At 48.4% G+C, this 15,572-nt stretch overlaps 1 protein-coding gene across 4 annotated transcripts in view; it reads right to left on the reverse strand.

Moving 5' to 3' along the window:
- Ksr2 (kinase suppressor of ras 2) overlaps positions 1 to 15,572 on the reverse strand; it is a 397,441-nt gene that overhangs the window by 70,774 nt on the left and 311,095 nt on the right. For 3 of the 4 annotated variants that reach the window (XM_063225732.1, XM_063225735.1, XM_063225733.1), the window contains exons 9-10: positions 14,898 to 15,022; positions 6,195 to 6,363 (exon numbers count right to left, since the gene is read on the reverse strand). In XM_063225732.1, coding sequence (XP_063081802.1) covers positions 6,195 to 6,363; positions 14,898 to 15,022 — 294 coding nt within the window. The remainder of the gene's footprint in view (positions 1 to 6,194; positions 6,364 to 14,897; positions 15,023 to 15,572) is intronic. The other variant, XM_063225734.1, reaches the window with a different exon arrangement.

Consider the following 15,572-nt stretch of genomic DNA (forward strand, 5'->3'; position numbering starts at 1 on the left):
CACACACACACACACACACTCACTCACACACACGCATACATCACTACACACACCACGGGGTGTGTAGTAACAGGTCCAGTCAGCTTGCTGCATCCATAGGTTTTCCATCCACAGATTCAACCAACCCAGGATCAAAATTAAGAATTGCTACAAGAAAGTGGGGCCTGGTGTGTTGGGGTCTGTGCCTAGATCCCCAGCCCCCCAAAAGGGTGCACAGTGAAGGTCCAAAAGACTGAGACACAAGGGCAAGGTCTTCAGGGCTGCAGCAGCAGTGAAATCCTCAGCAGAGCTTGTAACTCTGCTAGCCGGAGGCCGATTAATGCTGGGCAGCCCGTATTTAACCAGAACAAGCACGGAGCTGAGTGGACAATGGAGGAAACCTCCACTGGACTCAGGGACTCCCAGGACTCAGGGAGGGGTTCAAGGACCCTCAGAGCAACAGACGATGCTAATTAAGGAAAATGATCCAGAAAGTCTCCAGTGGCCTCAGCTGTGGCCCATCTTGTCCCCTGAGGTGTTTCCTCGTTCTCAGTTCAGCCACGCCCAGGCCACGCCTCAGCCCTGCACGTGTATTCAGCCTGGACGCCCTCCAACACTGGTGGCACATGCCTGTTAAACCAGAGCTCAGCCTGGCCAACTGAGTGACTCAGAGAAACCCTGCTCTAAATAAAAAGTTTAAAAAGGCCTGAGGATACATCTCAGGGTAAAGGCATTGGGTTCAATCCTCAGTACTGAATGGGAAAAAAAGGAATTGAATTCTATAGATGTGTGGAGCAGCAGGAATACAGTGATTAACTTGCAATGTATAATATGTATTTCAAAGCATGATATGTATATATATGATTTTGTCATTTATACAAAAATAAAAAAGAGTTGAAAAACTTTGTACTGGACATATACAGACACTTTTGTCACCACTTCCCTGAACAATACAGTATAGAATTATTTACATAGCATTTGTACTATATTGAGGGCCATAAATCATCTACAGATGATTTAAAGTGTATGGTAGCATATACGTAGGTTCTATGCAAATACAGAGCTGTTTTACATAACAGACTCAAATATCCACAGATTTTAGTATTCACGAAGGTCCTGGAACCCTTGGTCCTGAGGGATGTCAGTTAGTTGCCATGAAAAAACTAACTCTTTGTATCCGCTCTTAACTAACAGACAAGGATGATTTATAATTAAGACAAACTCCAACAGCCTGTAGAGCAAGTCATTTGTTTTGGGGAAGCAAATGCAGTGTTCCCCCAAAGGGCAACATTTATTCACAAGCTCCTTCAGGACACACTGAAATGCCCAATATCTCAGGGTCCTAAACTCCCTGCTTGGAGGTGTGTGACAAACATTGGTTGAATGAATCACTTGTTTATCACAAAATAGCAGAAATTTTTGCTTAGTTCATTTCCAGGTGATCTCAGATAGCTGGAATCCAGGCGGTTGCAGGTGGACTCTGGAAAGTGGCGAGTCCGGAGTGGGAAATGACTTAGTCAAGGTCCCAGGGCTAAGCTCTCAAAGAAAAGCAAATTCCACAACTCTGGGGACTTTTTTTATACTATTATATAACTTAGCTGGTGTCTCATGCATGCAACTGTTTTGTCAGCGAGAGACTAAAATTTAAAAAAGGAAAACTACCCAGGATTCTCAAGAAACTCAGCAGATCGATTTCCCTCCAGATCTGGAGAGGCGGAGGGACTGTTTGCGAGTCTGCAGAAAAGGTTAGCTGGAGGTCGAATTGTTTTAGAGGATGGGCTGGGCAGCAGAGAGGAAGAGTGGCTCTGGAGAAGAGGCAGACGAGGGACATCTGGCAGAATGACCTTCCGTGTGCCACAGAACAGCTCCGTCCTAATGACCTCAAGGGGGACAAGTGGCCAGAAGAGGAGGAAAGACATTGTCTCCGAGGATAAAAACCACCAGCCACAAGTGGCTCTGAGGGCAGCCAAGAAGCTCAGAGAACAGCTCCGGGAGCTAAATGGCTCCTGGGGTGCGGGGGCTGCAGATGGGGTAGGGGGGACAAGCAGGCCACATTGGAGGAGCCTCCCTTCCTGCTTCTCCCTCACACCCAAAGGCCACCGGAAAGAGCAGAGTGGTCTCCCGGAAAGAAGGATCAAGCTTTAAGACTCACTGTGTCTTAAAGACAATCTCAATCTCTGCTCCTTCTAACCTCACGTGGTGTTCGTTCCCCTTGTTTATGGCATTTGGGCTCTAGGGACCCTCTTCAGCTCCTTCCACAGGAGGGCCATTGCCCTACCCCTCACCTTCAGAACGAGCTGTCGCTGACCTCAACCTGCACACGGTCGGTCACCTCTTGCATTTCTCCATCCCACTGTTCTTTCTGTTCACAGCCCTTCCCACAATCTGTAACCCCGTTTGCACATGTATGTTCACTCAGCTCGCACTTGTCTTTCTGGGAGTGATGAAGCCCATGAGAACAGGGACCATCGTGGACAGAATTATGCTCCCCATCCCACCCCCAAAGACATCATGTCCAAGTCCCTGGAAATTGAATACATTACCCTATATAACAAAAGTGCCTTTACAGGTGCGGTTAAGGGTCTTGCAATGGGGACATTTTCCCGGATCATCTGTGTGAGCCCAATGTCATTACCAAAATCCTCATGAGGGAGGTCAGAAAGGGAGAGTCGGAGAGAAACACTCACAGCAGATGTGATAATGGAGGCAGAGGTTGGAGTGGGGCCATGAACAAAGGAATGTGGGCAGCCCCTGCAGGCTGGGAAAAGTGAAGGAGACAGATCTTCCCCAAGAACTTCCATAAGCCTTTGAGTTTTATCCCAGGGAAAAGTGTCTTGGGTTTCTGAATTCCAGAACATAAGATAATAAGTGTGTGTATTTTAAGTCATTAAGTTTGTGGTCATTCTTCTACAGTGTCAATAGGAAGCTAAAACAGGGCCACGTTCAGTTAGTTCACCGATCCATGCCTAGAGCTTTGGACAGTCTCTAGCACATAATAGATGCTCAATAAATACTCATAAATGCAGAGAATGCGTAAGTGTAGTATAAGAGGCAAGAAAACAACGTGATGAGAAAAAAATGGCAGCCTTGGACAGTGCATGACATTTAGGGAACCATTCATCCATTCATTAGTCATTCATTCAACAAACATTTCATTGGTTGTCGGTTGCAGATGATGTGTTTGGTTTTCGGTATGACATGAATGAAGCAGACATTCCTGGTCTTGTGGAGCTGTTACATAAATGCAGGAGACAGACGGTAAGCAAGTGAGTAAGTGAACACCATCACCGCATGGACAATCCATGTACAAGGGACTCGGGATAGTGATGAGGGGAGGAAGCACTGAACTCCAGAGGCCGAGTCCAGGTGAGGTCTCGGAAATCCTGTCACCTCCACCAAAGGCAGATTCTGCCTCCTGTTTCTCCCTCGGAGGCAAGAGAATTTGTCATTTTGTAGAGGGGCATGTGGAGGTGGGCATGCATGTACACAAGCGTGTGTTTACTGGTGTATCAAGATTGGCACTTGGTGGCGAGGAGGAGGAGGAGGAGGAGGAGGAGGAGGAGGATAATCCATGAATACTCCAGGCTCAGAAGCCCTCAAACATCCCCTTTGACCTCTCCATGCATCTCGCCATGCTGCACACCACAGCAGCTCTGAATCTTTAGTCCCATTTTACAGATGAAAAACAGGACTAAAGAGGTTTGCTGCTGCTCAAAGCCACATCGATAGGAAAGGTGCACCTGTCCACACCTCATGCTCGTCTGCACCCTACACTGGGCTATGTCCACATGGCCCCACAGGCTCGGGGAAGGGCAGGGACGGAGGTCAACACAGCAGGCTGGGCACGATCACAAACTCCAGCAGGTTTCCTAACCGACAGCTCTTTCCTGAGGTTACCAGGTGAAGCAAATGCCTGCCAACCTCCCATCGGTTCTGGACGAGAATATTCCAGATGAATCACTGCGAAGGACACTGTTAGGTCTTAGCTTACACAGCCCTTAGGAAACTCAGCATCTGGCAGAGAGCCATATCCAAAGTTCTGTTTCCCACCAACACAGGCTCAGAATCAAGCGTGACAGCGAGCCAGGTCCTTGTCGCCCTAGGGGCGCTTTGCCTGACAGTGGAAGAGGGTCCTACTTTGTTTTCCCTTTCAGCATTGCATTGTATTATTTATTCAGCTCTAAAACTAATGTCCGCTCTTTGTTAGTTACATTACAGAAATGCATATGATAAAACTCCCCCACCTCAGAAGAGCTACTGTGAATTTCTTGCAGACTTCTCATGCATTTACACGTATGTACACACTTACGCATACTCAAAAACATATATAGTATAAATATTTTATAAGAGACAGAATGTTATTATAGCAGTTGATTTTCAAATCGCTTGCTTTTTCACTGGAAATACTTTATGGATAACCTTCCCTGTCAGGGAATCACTGCGCGCTGTGATCTCTCAGAGCTCACAGAAACAACGTTTATAGAACACAGTCTACTCAGCCACTCGGCACTTGAGTTGATTTTGAAATTTCATTGTTACATTAAATGCTTACACTCAGATCCCCGTGCCCTGGTGAAAGTATTACTATATATAAATTCCTAGAAGTGACACTGTTGGTATTACTTAAAACTTTAACAGACAATGCCTAATTACCTTCTCTCAGTTTAATTTGATTTATACTCCCAATGCCAAAGTCCGTGGGCATTTCACCCTGCTCTCTACAATTCTGTCTAGGCTCATCTTACTTATCAGCAGCAACGATGAAACAGCGGGAGCCACAGTAATTTATTACTACTGTGTTTATCTACTAATAAGCCAAGTAGCATTTGTTGAGATCTTTAATGAGACCATCACTCTGCTGAGCTCCAGATATTTAGTCCTTCGCTGATTTTAAGGGAAAAGCACTATTTCCCCCCATTTTACAGATGAGGAAATTGAGGTCCAGGGGGGTAAATGCTTTATATAATACCAGGAAGTTGGTAGGGCTGGAATTTGAATCCAAGCAGTCAGCTCTGGATAAGAGCCTGTGTTAACTCTGTGTTAAGGTACCTGTCCCCTAAGGACCGCTTAGTCCAGTTCCTAGTGAGTGCCAGGACTCTGAAATGACTCGTCATGGGATAGGCTGGGATTCACAGGCAGGCTCGCACAGCAAACTAGCAAGGATCCTCCCTTGACCCAGGGGAGAAAGGAGCTAAGAGACACAGTCAATGCTCCTTTCTGAAGATGCCAGCAACTTCTTTTAGGAACAAGAAGAGCTGTGGTACTTCTGTGCAGTTTTCTCTTAGAACGGTTCTTCCCCAGCCTTGGCCTATGAACACATTGCCATCAGTTTCAGGGAGGAAGCACTGTCATCAGTGTCTCAAGGGGACTGAATGGCTGGAGGAAAGCTTCCAGGCCCACCATAGTGTCAAAGGGTGGCAAAGGGTCTTTTGTTCCAGAGCGTGGACGCTGGAGATGACAGTGGGGGCCTTCTGTCCCTGGAAATGCCAGGCTACCTGTGAAACCACTTGGTGGCACGTACTGAGGTGACTCAGCTGGTGACTCACACTGTGCTCTTTACTGGCTGCTGATCGAATGGCCCTCATCCTAGCCAGGTACAGGCCTGACTGAGACTTGACCTTCACAACAACAACAGCAAATCCAAAAGCTGCACGAATTCACAACACACCACTACTCTAAGGACTCAGCCCAAATCAAAACATTGTGGGTAGGCGACATGGTCAGGCTGTCCTCTGCTGGGGGATTTTATCTGGGTGCTGCTTGGGTACAGAATGGAGGCTCCACTCCCTCTCCACTATTTACTTAGGGACAGCTCAGCTTGGAGGTATGACTCGTGGCTGAGGGCCAAGGGTGTTTTTCCCCACATGTCCCTTACTGACCAACCCGTGACCAGCATTACTGGGTGGAGTTGGGGAGCACTGTTATCTAGCTGGATGCAATGTGGAGAGACTCTGCCCAGGCTGAGCAAGTCTGCATTTCACAAATGCTCTTTGCCCATACTGGAGAAACTCCTGTGCACAGCCTCTGGTGCCCTAAACAAGAGATTAAAGTGACCATCTGGTTTTGGCAGCCCCTTGGTTCGCCAGAGCAAAGGCCTCCTTGACCTCCGCTGATCACCAACCTTTCAGCAAGGCCTGGTGCACACCCGACCCCCGCCCACTCTCTCCTCCTCTGACACTGTACCCCGCCCCTCCAACTCCCCAAGCACAGGGTACCTGGCAGGCTGAAGTTCTTCTGCTGCCTGGTGCACTGAGGGGAGGGGTGGAGGGGAGAAGGCGGCGTGGCACTGGGCGGGAGCGGGGGTGCTGGTGAGGAAGGCGTGGAGGATGTCGTGGATGAGGGGTTGCTGCTGGAGTCTGGCTGGTACGGGACAGGGATGTGGTCCTGCAGAAAGAAAAGAAAGCAGGGGTCAAGGACAGCCATTGAATCTGAGGCTCAACAGCGGGTGAGCTGAGCAGGGAAGGCCCCCCTCCTCGCCAGCTTTCTCTGTAACCCCTGCCCATTCTGCAGTCCCCAGATCCTTCCAGAGTCCCATCTGTGCCGTCAGCCCTTCCACAGCCCCTGGGGTGTACCAGTTGTGGAAGGAACTGTTTCTGGAGTCAGATTCCCGGTCACTGTAGACTGAAAGGTTACCACATAAGGAAACCGGCAGTCAACAGCCACCTGCCTGTGTCTCTGGAGGCTGGGCTGCCCTTTGCATGGTGCCCACGGGGCTCTTCCCATCCTGACACCTTCCCTCCTGAGTGTTTATTAAAGAATCAACAGCCTGACAGACAGAGAGGACGGGCGCGAGCCTTTGATATCTTTGCCCACGCCTCAGTGAGAATCTGCACTCTCTCTCTCTGCCCCTGGATCAGCTTTGGAGCAGGGATGAAGACAAACCATGTGTGCATCTTCAGAAGGGCCAGGGTGGGGCAGGCTAAGAGCATGGTGGTGGGTCGAAGGGCGACCTTCCCAGAGACAAGTCACCCACAAGCTGAGCCACCCGATCTTATTGGGAACAGAAATCTTTGCAGATGGAATTAAGGTAAAGAGCTGAAGAGGAGATCATCCTGGCTTAGAGCAGGCTCTGGGGCCAATGGCAAAGATCCTTATAAAAGAGAGACAAATCACATTGCAGCAAAGGTAGAGATTGGACTGATGGAGCCACAAGCTAAGGAGTGCTGGAGTCATCAGAAGATGGGAGAGAGGCAAAAGATCCTCCTTCTGAGTCTCCAGAATGCTCCTCTGCTGACCTTGACAGCGTGGACGGGCCACAGTCTAACCAATCACCCACCAAGCACGTGACACTGCTTCCTGTTTTTGGCTACTGTGGACAAAGCTGCTATTATACACTTATGTACAGATTTTATGTGAACGTATGACTTTATTTCTCTGGGATAAATGCCCAAGAATGCCATTTCTGGATAATGTGTTAATAGCACATTTAGTTTTTAAGGAAAACGCAAGATTTCCCGCACGGTGGCTGTACCATTTTACACTGGCTGTCTGTCAGTGATTGGTTCTTCTCTGGATCCTGACCAGTGTTTAGCGCTGTCCCTGTTTTTACTCTGAGAGAAGTACAATGGTATATCTCACTGTGGTTTTAATTTGCATTTCTCTAATGTCTAATGACACTGTATATCTTTTCATGTGTTGACTAACCATCTGTATATTCTTTCTGATCGTGATTACTATAGTTGTGTGTGCCTTAAATTTGGGGAGACATTATTCTTTCTTTCATTTACATTTTTCCCAAGGTATTCAAGGCTATTCTTATTCTTTTGCCTTTCTATATGCTGTTTGGGCTGGCCTTGAATTACTTTGTAGCCCAGGATGGTCTCAGACTTGCGGTGATCCTCTTGCCTTGGCCTTCTGCGTGCTGGGATTCCAGGAGTGTGCCCCCACACCCAGCCTCACATAACTTTTTACATGGCTGTTATTTTTATTTTTATTGGTGATATTGGGAATTAACCCAAGGCCTTGACACTGAGCTATATCCTCACCCATTTTATTTCTTAGTTTGAGCCCCAAACTGTGGCTCAAACTCGTGATCCTCCTGCCTCAGCTTCTTGAGTAGCTGGACCTGTCCCCAGCTAGAATGACCTTGTATTAATCTGACTGGGATTAAATTGGATTTGTGTTAAACCTAGCTGTCAGTTATAAGAATTGACTTTCTAACGATTTTGAATTGTACGGTTCATTAATATAGCATGTGTATTAACTTCTATACCACTGAGTGGCCTTTAAAAACAGAAATTTATTTCCTTATGGCTGGAGGCCAAAAGTCTGAAATCATGGTATTAGCACAGCTAATGCCTGAAAATTTCAGCATAATCCTTTCCTGCCTCTTCCTAGCTTCCAGTACTGTCCAGCAATCCTTGGCATCGTTCCACACGCAGCTGCAACCATCCAATCTAAGATTTATGTGGTCTTTGCAGTCGCATGGCCTTCCCTGTGTCTGCCTGTCTTCTTATAAGGCTAAAAGTCACACTGGATTAAGGGGCCATCCTACTCCAGCATGACCACATCTGAATCTGACTACATCTATAAAGACCCTTTTGCCAAAGCGAGTCACATTAGCAGGTTCTGGGCATTAGGATTTCTGCACATTTTTGTAGAAGATGCAGTTCAACTTGTTATAGTTTGTGTTTGTTTCCTTTCCCTGAGTTTCACAGTTTTCAATACACAAGTCCTGTAAATATTTTATTAAAGTTACTATTTGCATTCTGTTGGACCCACTGTAAATGGCATATTATAAATTTAGGTTTCCATATGTTAACTGCTAGCATATAGACATACAAGTGGCTTCTGTATGGTGACCTCCCATCCTGCTCACTTAGTAGCTGTAGGAGGGTTTTCATTCTGCTTTGTGGTTTTTCTTTGGGAATTTCCACATTCAAAAATATAGACAGCAGGCGATTTCATAAGGACGATTTTGTTATCTTTTTCCAATCTGTATTGTCTATTTCCTTTTTGCTTTGTCGCACTGGTTAGAAGTTCCAGCTGCTAACTGCGTAAGAGTGGTGAGCTGGGTGTTACCCACGGACGGGTTTTACTCAGCTGGGTTTTGGGGTTGTGAGCTTCTCTCTTATCCACTGGTATCCACAGCGAGTTTCTTCAGTTCCCAGTCTGGGAAATATAAAGGCAAAATAAACCTCCAGGAGCTCAGCAGTGTGCTGTTCCTTGGGTCCCTCCCTGGTCTTTTCTCTTACGTTTGTTTTATACATAACGTCCAGGGCTTTTAGTTGCACTTAGTGAGGAGAATGGGAAAAGCTCATCTACTTCATCTTCCTAGAAGCAGTGAAGTCTTTTGAATTTGTTAGTCCACTTGATCCAGGCAACAAACCTGCAAGAGGGGTGTTAGTCCTGGAGGGAGAAATTAGGACTCTGGGAATGCAGGCTTGGCCTTGTTTGATTAGACAGAAGTGCATAGGTACGGCTGGCTCCCCAGCCACGGGATCCTCCTTGGAATCCTGGGCCTTCCTGGTGTGATCGCTGGCTGAGTGTGGGAGAGACAGAAGGCAGGGGACACCTGAGCACTTGGCCGTAGTTTTACTGTCACAGACGAGGGTATGCTGTCGTTCATCGCAGCCACCTGCCAGGCAAGGCCATGTCAGAGGTAACTCCGACCCAGTGTCAGTAGAAGGTGACCAGGAAGCCAGCTTCTCTCTCTACTCTAATTTATCTGAAGGTAATTACATTTCCATGACAACAGATATGTTGGTGGAATAACACGTCAGTAACCACTGGAGCTAGATTTATGTGGTCAGGCTATGGCGTGGAGAGATGCTCTCACTCAGGCTGGTGGGGCATGGGGTTTTTTTAGGAAGTTAAGGGGCTGGGGAGGGCATCATCCAAGGGAACAGGGGACATGAGAGTGGGTCCTCTAAGTGCTCTGAAGCCTCTGCTCTTTGAAAGTCCACTCATAGACTAGCAGATTTTAAGAAATTTCTGCAGATGCTCTATACAGTTATCATTATCTGAGTTACAAAGCCATAAAGACTTGTGCTAACAATTGGCCTCCCATGGGTAGGGACTCCCATGGTGTATGATCTCATTCGAATGACAATGGATGTTTAAAATGTTGGTCTATGATTTAGGCTGGAGCTGGGCTGACATGCCTACCCCTGTTTCATCATCCCCCCTCCATTCCCGTGAAAGATCTACTGAAGTCATGTTCAATGGCCCTGGGCTCCTAGCACAAACAAGGTCCTTCCGCAGAAGGTCTGTTAGCCCTGTCCTACTCTGTCTCTTCTTTGTCCAAAACGCAGCTCAGATCTCAGTCCCTGAGCAGCTGGCCTCACCTTCCTACTCCACCTCAGATGCTGCCATCTGTGCACGATGCCCAGCTCCCCTTGCTGCTTCTACGTGGCCACCTCTCACCTCTGCCTCATCCTCTAGCGTGGGAGGACAAGCACTAGGTTATACGCATCTCTGAATTCCCAGCACTGAGCCGAGCACCAGGGGCACAGTGGGCCCTCAGTTAAATGTGTGCTGGGAGAAAGAAAGAAGAATGACATGAAGGAAAGCTTTGGAGGTGTGGACTTTCCACTGGACTGTGTCATCTGTCTTAGAATCTGCAGAATTTAGCACAGAAACGAAAACATGGGGAGGGTTAATAAATGAATGGATGAGTCAATCAATTGCCTTTACTGAGGAAGGGATTGGTTCTCTCTCTTGAGGACAGGAATGGGATCTCTATCATGTCTATGGCTCAGGGGTGATGGGGATAAACACACTCCTTAGCACACATGGTGCTCACTTGCCCAGCAAAATTGTTACAATAGGAGGGATGTCAGACCTTCTGCAGGTCAGACTAGGTCTGTGTCCCAATGGGACCGGTGGCTAGAGGTCCCATCAGAGGTAAATTTGAACTCTACCAGCTCTGCTTGGAAGGGCTTTGGCACGATCACTATTTCTGAAGAGACAGAAGCAATGGAAACATAGGTTAGAGACCGCTGAAGTCACTACCTGTGTTCTATGGTGGGGGCGCTCAGGCGTGGAACGGCTTGTTAGAGTTACTAGCCCAGGACCCCACGTCCAGTCCAGGGCAGAAACCCAAGATTATGCCCAGTAATCAGAAACTCCTATGTGACTGGGGGACCCAGGCTGGACCCCTGGATTTGGATATGACGGTGCTGGGAACTGCTTTCTCACGGACATTTCCTGAGGAAATGCCCTCTGGCCTAACGGCCTTTCCCAGCACAGGACTATAGTGGCAGCTGGCCGGGAATCTATGATATGGGGTGAAATGCTGATTAGGGCCAATAATAACTGTAAAAAACTGCAAAAAAAAAAGCATTAGGGGCAAAGACTGAATAAGGTGAGGTTGAAAGAGAATAAAGGCCTCGTAACCCAGCAGAATCACATCAGCTGAAGGTCGTAAGGAGTGGGAACTCCACGCAAGTGGAAGTGGGGACACAGAGAAAAGATGAGAGTAGAGATGAGGACCCCAGGCAACTGTGACAGAGCAGGGCAGAACCCCGAAGAGTGTCTGAGTCATTGTCACGATGGAGGATGAAACAGTGAGCTTCCTAGGGCTCGAGGAGTTTGCTGGCTCCAGGCTGACCTCCATGGCTAGTGTCAGGAGGCCCAGCTCCTGGATGGTGACCTCCCTTTCCCTGCCTGCCCCCGTGTCCATCCTACAGTGGACAACTCACTTGGCCAAGCCACTGAGGTGGGGTTCCTCAGAGCCAGCCAGACACCAGCTGGCCAGCAGGCGGCCACTTCAAACAGCATGACCGCAGCAGGGGGACTCCAGCCTCAGCTGCTTCTGCAGATGGCATTTCTGATGTCTGTTCAGCGGAGGGTCAAGGGTCGTAGACGGGTCCCTGGGGGAGGCCAGACGCTGCCGCAGCTGCTTCTCCACCTTCCTGTCCCTCCTCCGCTCCCGTGTATCTCTTTTACCCTCCAATCCTCTCCCCAAAACCAACAATATTCATATCACAGAGGGGGAAAGGAAGGAGGGCAGAGCATGAAATGCCTCTCCCATAGTCACACAGCCAGCGAGAGAGCTGAGTGGCCAGCCCAGGCTTTCTGACTCCAAAATCTACATTCCAGCCACTGCGGAAAAAGCAGCCACTGTGAACACGGATGTGCGGAGCCAGGCAGGAAAACAGACGAGCAGTAATGAAAAGGAAATCTTCAGACCAAATTGGCTCAGAAATCTATTGCACTAACCACATCATTGCCTGACAAAAAGAATCTGCATGAAGCCAGTGAGAAGAGAAAGAGGAAAAAATAACCCAGCTCGATGAGAAATCCTGTCCACCTTCGTGTCAAAGCTGCCTTCTAAATAGAGGTTAATTTATTTCCCTTATCAAATTCCCCTGCCGGCAGACAAGCAGAACAATGTCACGGTCACTGATCCATCCTATCTGTGTGTCTGTGCCGTCTGACACCAGGGGCCCTAGTGCATGAAAAGCCAGAGGAGAAGGTCTCAAGGTGACTCCCCCGAGCTCCTTGCCCCTCAAGATGTCAAAGGAAAAGATGGTTTATTGAACACAGGGTTACTTCCCAGGCCCCTCATTACCTGAATACCCTTAGCCCTGCCGGAAGGCTTTCTGGGAGGGCCCTCTTTCAGTCACCCATATCTTTCCCTTTTTGATTGATTGATTGATTGATTGATTGATTTGCAGTGCTGGGGAGGAGACCGAGGGTCTCTTATGTGGTACGCAAGCACTCCTATCACTGAGCTGCATCTCCAGCCCCGAGACCAACATCTTTTGTCAACAGCAAAGGGAAAGGCAACTCAGCCTGACATTTTGATCGAAGGCTCCAAGAATGAAGCTAATCACACTAGTTAGAATTTCCTGGACGTTTCCTAGGTGCTAGGAGTTGCACTAAGTGTTTTTAAATGTAGATTATTTAATTTCACCTTTACAACTCTGAGGCTGACACCCTTATGGCTCACCTGGGATGCCACGGAATGTGGAGCCAAATCTGTAGCCTCTTGGGCTGGCCCCCTTCGGACTTGGGGTGTATGTCTCTTCCTTCCTCCAGCCTGAGAAGGCTTGTAAATGCTCTTGTTAGTAAAATACTCCAGCAGGGGTCCCACCTTGTTTGCTAACTTGATGGATCTTTGAGCCATGAGCTGCCATACAAGCCGAGCTACACGGAAGTGGTTGTAGTGTGAGCAAAACTCGCCCACCAGGCAAGCCCTGTGCAGTGAGCTGGCTGGCCTTTCAGATGAGCCCAGACACAAACTCACCCAGCCCGGACACCAGGCATGTGAACAACAAAACCTCCGGATCGGGGATCAGCAAACTTCTTGTAAATGACCTGATAGCAAACGTTTTAAGCCTTGCAGGCCGTATGGTTCCTGTTGTGAGCACTCAACTTTGTTGCTGTTGTAGAACAAAACCAGCACACAGCATGGGGGGGGCGGGGTTGTCAATAAACTTTTATTCACTAAAAAAAGTGGTAGGATGAACTTGGCATGGAGGCTATGATGCACCATTCTTGGTTCTAGAAGCCTCTAGATGAGTCTAGAAGACTCTAGATGACTCTAGAAGACTCTAGATGGCTCAAGCTGACTAAGGCCAGGGGTGTAGCTCAGTGGTAGAGCACTTGTCCAGAATGTCTGAGGCCTGAGTCCCAACTCAAGTATTGCAATCCGCATCCCTCCCCCCAAACACACCATAAAACAAAAACCACAAGCATGTGGACGGCTCTAGCTGCTACCTGTGTTTTCCCAGTTGATTCCTGGACATCAGACAACCCATCTCTCCTATGCTCTGTCCCAATTCCTAACACACAGACTCTGAGCAAAGGACAAGAGTGGTGGTTGAACACTGCTAAGTTTGGGGTAGCTTGCTCCACGGCAGCAGATAACCAGAACAATCCCTTCTCATATCTGAGAAAACTGAGGATCACAGAATTTAAATTACTCATCTGAAGTTTCACAGCCAGTAAGTGGAGGAAGCCAAGGCCGGTTTTCCTAGCTCCAGAGGCCAGGCTCTTCCAACGGCTAGGATGTTGTCTCAAGGAGCCAGGTGAGGAATGGCTCTGAGATCTAGTGGCAAAAACTGTTGTGATAGCACAAGAACAGATGGTCTTTGTTGGGAGGCTGGAAGGGGAGGTCAGAGAGGGAAGGAAGGACCAAATTATGCACGGCACTGTGGGCTGTGGTAAACGATCCAACTGGTTCTTTGAAAGCAAGAGAAAGCTGCTGGATGGGTTTTAAGCAGAGGAGCGACGGGATTCCAATTCATTAATATTCACTCTGGCTGCCTTGTGGAGAGCAGATTGAGGAGGGAGCAACCCCGTCTAGCCTATGCAGAGAAGCCAAGAAGAAGCCAGCAGTCATCACACTGACCCTGGGGATCCGCACACAGACTGGCGACCTCCCCCATCTTTGGCTGATCATACTTTATCCACCTTAAACACAATGCATGAAGACCTCGGGGTGCAGTCTGTGTTACCTTGTGTGGGTCTGGGGGATAGTTTTGCTACAGCCCCATCAACAGATCAAACAAAAGATCTGTAAATCATGCTGGAATGAGGAATGTCCCAGAGTCGGGTCCCTAAAGATATCCATCCATCCTGTCTCCAGCAGGAGCTGCAAAATAGATCCCCCGATCCTTAGTTCAACAGATGTTCAGAAAGCCGAGGACCATCTGCATAGCAGATCAGGCAGATGGGGAAACATCTCGCAGAGCAGAGCGGGCAGGGTCTGGACCGCCAAGGAAACTCCCCTTGGCATCTCCACCCCTCTCTAAAGCCTCCTCCTCCACACACTCGTTCATTCTCATTTCTCTGTGCTCTCGGGTTAAATCAGAGAGGCTTGGCATGCGTACCTCTCACTGATAGGGAGGTGCCCCGCTCCCAGCTTACACAAAACAAACCACACTTGCACATCTATCCCTTCCTGCCTCTGCCCAGCACCTGGCCATGCCAGCCCCTCAGGCCCCCACCCAGCAGAAGCTCAGTCTCACCTTGTTGATTTTGTTGGTTTTGGGGAGCGTCTGGCTGATGTGCAGGTCCGAATACCGGGGTGGCTTCCGTACAGGATTGTTGATGTCACATGGGACCGACTCTGTCCGGACTAACCTTGCTGGGTCCATAGGGGTAAAAACAGAGATTTGAGAGCTTCAGGATCAGTTTGGCTCTGACCATGCCTGGAGTACAGAGCTCAGACTCCACCCTGAGGACCTGTACCCGACCCTCAGAGTGATCGTCACTGCACCGCTGTGGTGGGTTCAGGCTGCCCTCCATGGTTACTAAACATTTGATGCCACCAATGTGTGACTTATGTCAATAAAATGTCACAGTGAAAGAACGAAAGCTACCAGGGTTTTGTTTTGTTTTGTTTCAATGCCACTGCTGGTTCATCTTGGTTTTCATTTCAGAGCTCAGCCTCAGTTAAGACATTAGAGAGGCCAGCTCTCCTGGGGCCTTCAGTTAGTGAACCAGCTCCTGAAGGCCACCTGTCCCTGCTCTTCAGATCTTTGTGGTGTTAGGGTCGTCTTTTGTTCCTTGTGGGGTTTCTCAACCTGTTGCACACTGAGATATAATGTGTTTCTAAACAATCATGGGTCCCTGAAAGAAAAATTCACTTGATGTCATACCCAGAAGCCACAAGGAAGCTGGGGACATCGCGGTGCTAAATA

The sequence above is a fragment of the Cavia porcellus genome, unplaced genomic scaffold, assembly GCF_034190915.1.
Source record: "Cavia porcellus strain 051 isolate PalLab524CR breed Dunkin Hartley unplaced genomic scaffold, mCavPor4.1 scaffold_16, whole genome shotgun sequence".
Classification (NCBI taxonomy): Eukaryota; Metazoa; Chordata; class Mammalia; order Rodentia; family Caviidae; genus Cavia; species Cavia porcellus.